Below are 3,726 nucleotides of genomic sequence, written 5' to 3'. Positions count from 1 at the left end.
CACACCCACACTGGGTACTTCCCTGGTGCAGGGGTTGGGAACCGAGACGTCAGGGTGTCAGGTGAGGTGCAGGGAGATACATGTGTCACCACGTTGCTGACGGTGGAATGAGACCCCCTCCCAGCATCATTCAGGCAGAGCCTCCGTGGGCTGTGCTATTGAGGGGATTCCCGACCTGGATCAGACGATGCTGGAGCTCTCTGCCCTGACATGTGCGCCCATTCCCACCCTCGTCCTCATCCACCTGGTACCCAGATTGGGCCTGAGGGGCAGATAGGGCTACGGTGGGTGCTGCATGTGGTTCCCCAGAGCCCTCAGCTCTGCCTGGGAACCACTGTTCTGGGACAGATGGAGTGATCAAGATGAGGAAGGCTCACCTGCAGAAGGAGGGAGAGCTGGAGAAGGTGAGGAGCAAGAGGCACCTGGATTTCCTGGACATCCTCCTCTTCGCCAGAGTGAGTGTGGGCAGGAGAGGCCTGAGGCTTTGCCCAGAAGCACAGAGGAAGGGCAGACCCTGCACTCCCCCTGCCTCCGCAGATGGAGAATGGGAGCAGCTTGTCTGACAGGGAGCTCCGTGCCGAAGTGGACACATTCATGTTCGAGGGTCACGACACCACAGCCAGTGACATCTCCTGGACCCTCTATGCTCTGGCCTCCCACCCTGAGCATCAGCAGAGGTGCCGGGAAGAGATCCAGAGCCTCCTGGGGGATGGCACCTCCATCACCTGGTCAGTGCCCAACAGGTGGGAGAACCTTGCCCCTCCGCGAGTGGAGGACCCCTGGTTGCCTGCCCTTAGATGGGCTTCCTTTCAGGGACCACCTGGACAAGATGCCCTACACCACCATGTGCATCAAGGAGGCACTGCGACTCTATCCACCAGTGCCATTCATTGGCAGAGATATGAGCAAGCCCATCACCTTCCCTGATGGACGCTCCTTACCTGCAGGTATGAACTTCACCACACCCACTAAACTAAGCACTCTGCATGACCACGTGGGAGATCAGAAATCCACATGTGCTTTCCAGCCCCGGGATGCTCTGTCTGATGTTTCTGCCTCAAGATAATTAATATTTCCTCTGCAGTTTGGACGTTTTGTAAAACGCCTGACACAGGAGTTGAACCAATGAGAGCTCAATAAGCAAATGCTAGCCCTTGAATGTGGTCTTCTAATGAAGCCCTATAATTCTAATTCCTTGAGACGTGAAGGCTTAAGAGAAAAGCAGAAGTAAGCAAGGGGAGATGTGGTTCTTTCCATATGGGGTCTATGTAAACGAGGGAGTTCAGGGAGTGCACTGTCATGGGTCAGATGGTCCAGTCTCTGGGGAGACCTCAGGTGGATGGCCGAGAGCCGCTGATGACCAGGTCTGACAGCCCTGCCACGGTTGGAAGCTACCCAATGGCTCACCTCCCAGTGGGTCTGAATCCCAGCCCTGCCACCTCCTAGCTGTGGGATCACAGACACATCTCTCAACCTCTTGGAGGCCCAGGTGCCTCATCTGCACGTGGGGATAGGAGTGCCTTCCCTGAGGGCTGCTGAGAGGATTAGATGAGTTAATGCACAGCCCCAAGGGCTCACGATGCCACCTGATAACTGTGAGCTTTCATGTGAGGCGATCCTCATACTAAGCCTCCAGTTCTTTTCCTTCTCAGTCCTGCCCATGGTGACCTGCTCCTAATCTGTGCTCATGTGCGTTGTCACCTCCAGCCCACCTGTCTTGCAAGAGCACCATTTCATTCAGAGTGATGGAGGGTAGCTCTCATGGCGGCTCCTGGGCCTTTTGTGCACATTGCCCCTGTTGCCATGGGTACCATCAATCTTCTCTCTCTCCTCCCTGCCCCACAGGTATCCCACTCTCCCTCTCCTTTTATGGGCTTCACCACAGCCCGAAGGTGTGGCCGAAACCAGGGGTATGATGGAGGAGGGGATGGGATGCTCTCTCCAGACCAGCACCTTCCCTGCTACCCCTCGGGGATTCTTGTCCCCTGGTGGATTGGTGCAAGGAGCTTGACCCCAACTGTCCTGGCCCCGGTGCTCTCTCTGCAGGTGTTTGACCCATCCCGGTTTGCACCGGTTCTGATAGACACAGCCATGCTTTCCTGCCCTTCTCAGAAGGATCCAGGTGAGGCCTTCTGTACCTGGGGCAGCTGGGTGTCACTGGTGCTACCTGATGTGTGTGACTGTCTACATTCATATGTGGTGTGTGCAGTTATGTCCCTGTATGTTGGCGTGTTGAGAAGGAGGCGTGTGTCCCCATGTACAAGAAGGCCTTCAGGGCACACCACGGAGTCCTTGACCTCCTGACTTCCGCAACGATCAGCCACATTGCCATGGCCGTGGCCGCTCCAAAGTATTCCAGGGTTTTCCTCACTTTAGGAGTATGACTTTTCAGCTTTAGAATTTTTCATGAAAGGTAAACTTCAGATGTTTGCTTTCCACAATTATCAGTCATCTTTAAAGATGGTTTTCTTTCTTTACACATTCCTTGTCCAGCCCACTGCCTTTTCTACTTAATTCAACAATCCACCTCTGACTGTATCATCAGTTGTGTTTGCATGGGTTTGGATTTCCAGCTGCCTTTCTTGTCCTGAGGCTTCAAACCATGTATGTGATCACTTACAGTTGCAGGTTGAAGAAAGTTACATAGCCACATGTGTCTTTTCTATTTCTATAGTCAAACCTAACAGTTGTGCCTGCATATTCATATAAACATGACACCATTTCTGGTTGCCAAAATTCTATATATGTAGTGGGGATTATATACCATAGTCCCAGAATCTACAGAGTCTAATTTTGGCAAAAAAGGATGAAATTGAAGGCAATCAAGTGCTTTTGAGAGAAAACTCACTATTTTGTCTTGGACATGTGCATTTGAGAAGTTCCTGCCGTGTAAAATATAAAGCACACATGAAATAGCTGTTAAGCTGGATGATACCCTCCACAATGACTCCTGTGAAAATCTTCAACGGCTACAGATCCCCCCCCCGAAATAGTAACTTCCATAACTTTGGAACTACTTAGTAATCCAAGTTTTTTCTGAGCCTATAATTCTGTGAAATTTTCAGTTGGTGAATCAACCTTCACAGAACAGGCTTGACGCAACACGTTCCTGGAATTTGCTCTAGTATTTGGTCTGTGCCAGGGTCCTGTTCTTCCTTGTAGACATTGGCTGCAGGTCATGCGGCTGCCACCAGAGGACAGGGGGTACCTGGCAACTCAATTCCGAGGTCAGAATTAATGTTTAATTTTACTCCATTCCTTTTTTTTATCAATTCAATTAACTTTGTTCAAATAGAAAGCTATTTATTAAGCCTGCCTCTGTGTGCCAAACCATATATTACAAGATGGGAACACAGAGATGAAAGGAACTTTCCTTGCTCCAACAGTTCACAGTCAAGAAACCACTGCCGCTATTCAAGACAGACATGCGACGTTTCCATAGTGTAGCGGTCAGTACGTTTGCCTTACAAGACAGACATCATGCACTCGTCCACTCTTTCACTCGTTCATTCATTCACTGAGCAGATTGTGGACTGTTCCATGTTTCTGGCACTGTCCTGGTCACGGGACGGTGATGTGTCCTTGAGTGAACACTAAAGCTGCTTGGGGATGTGGGAGAAAGAGGCGCAGGCGGCAGAGGCGGGAGGCCAGGCGGTCACTAGACTGAGTCTTGAGCGTGTGGCCAGCAGAGGCGGGGGGAGGGGACCTCAACAGCAGCGGAGCGAG

At 51.4% G+C, this 3,726-nt stretch overlaps 1 protein-coding gene across 1 annotated transcript; it reads left to right on the top strand.

Moving 5' to 3' along the window:
* Positions 1 to 67: 67 nt before the first annotated feature.
* Positions 68 to 2,122, top strand: LOC114891217 (cytochrome P450 4A24-like; the record flags this gene model as incomplete). The annotated part of the gene is made up of 5 exons (XM_029215392.1): positions 68 to 455; positions 538 to 728; positions 814 to 947; positions 1,846 to 1,910; positions 2,047 to 2,122. Coding segments are annotated over exons 1-5 (559 nt in total), but the record flags the coding sequence as incomplete, so codon positions are not given.
* Between the last annotated feature and the right edge of the window lie 1,604 nt (positions 2,123 to 3,726).

The sequence above is a fragment of the Monodon monoceros genome, unplaced genomic scaffold (assembly GCF_005190385.1).
Source record: "Monodon monoceros isolate NGI ecotype Baffin Bay Population unplaced genomic scaffold, NGI_Narwhal_1 Contig7248_ctg1, whole genome shotgun sequence".
NCBI classification, from domain to species: Eukaryota; Metazoa; Chordata; class Mammalia; order Artiodactyla; family Monodontidae; genus Monodon; species Monodon monoceros.
The sequence above is the reverse complement of the archived record's forward strand: the minus strand, read 5'-3'. Positions and strand labels throughout refer to the sequence as shown.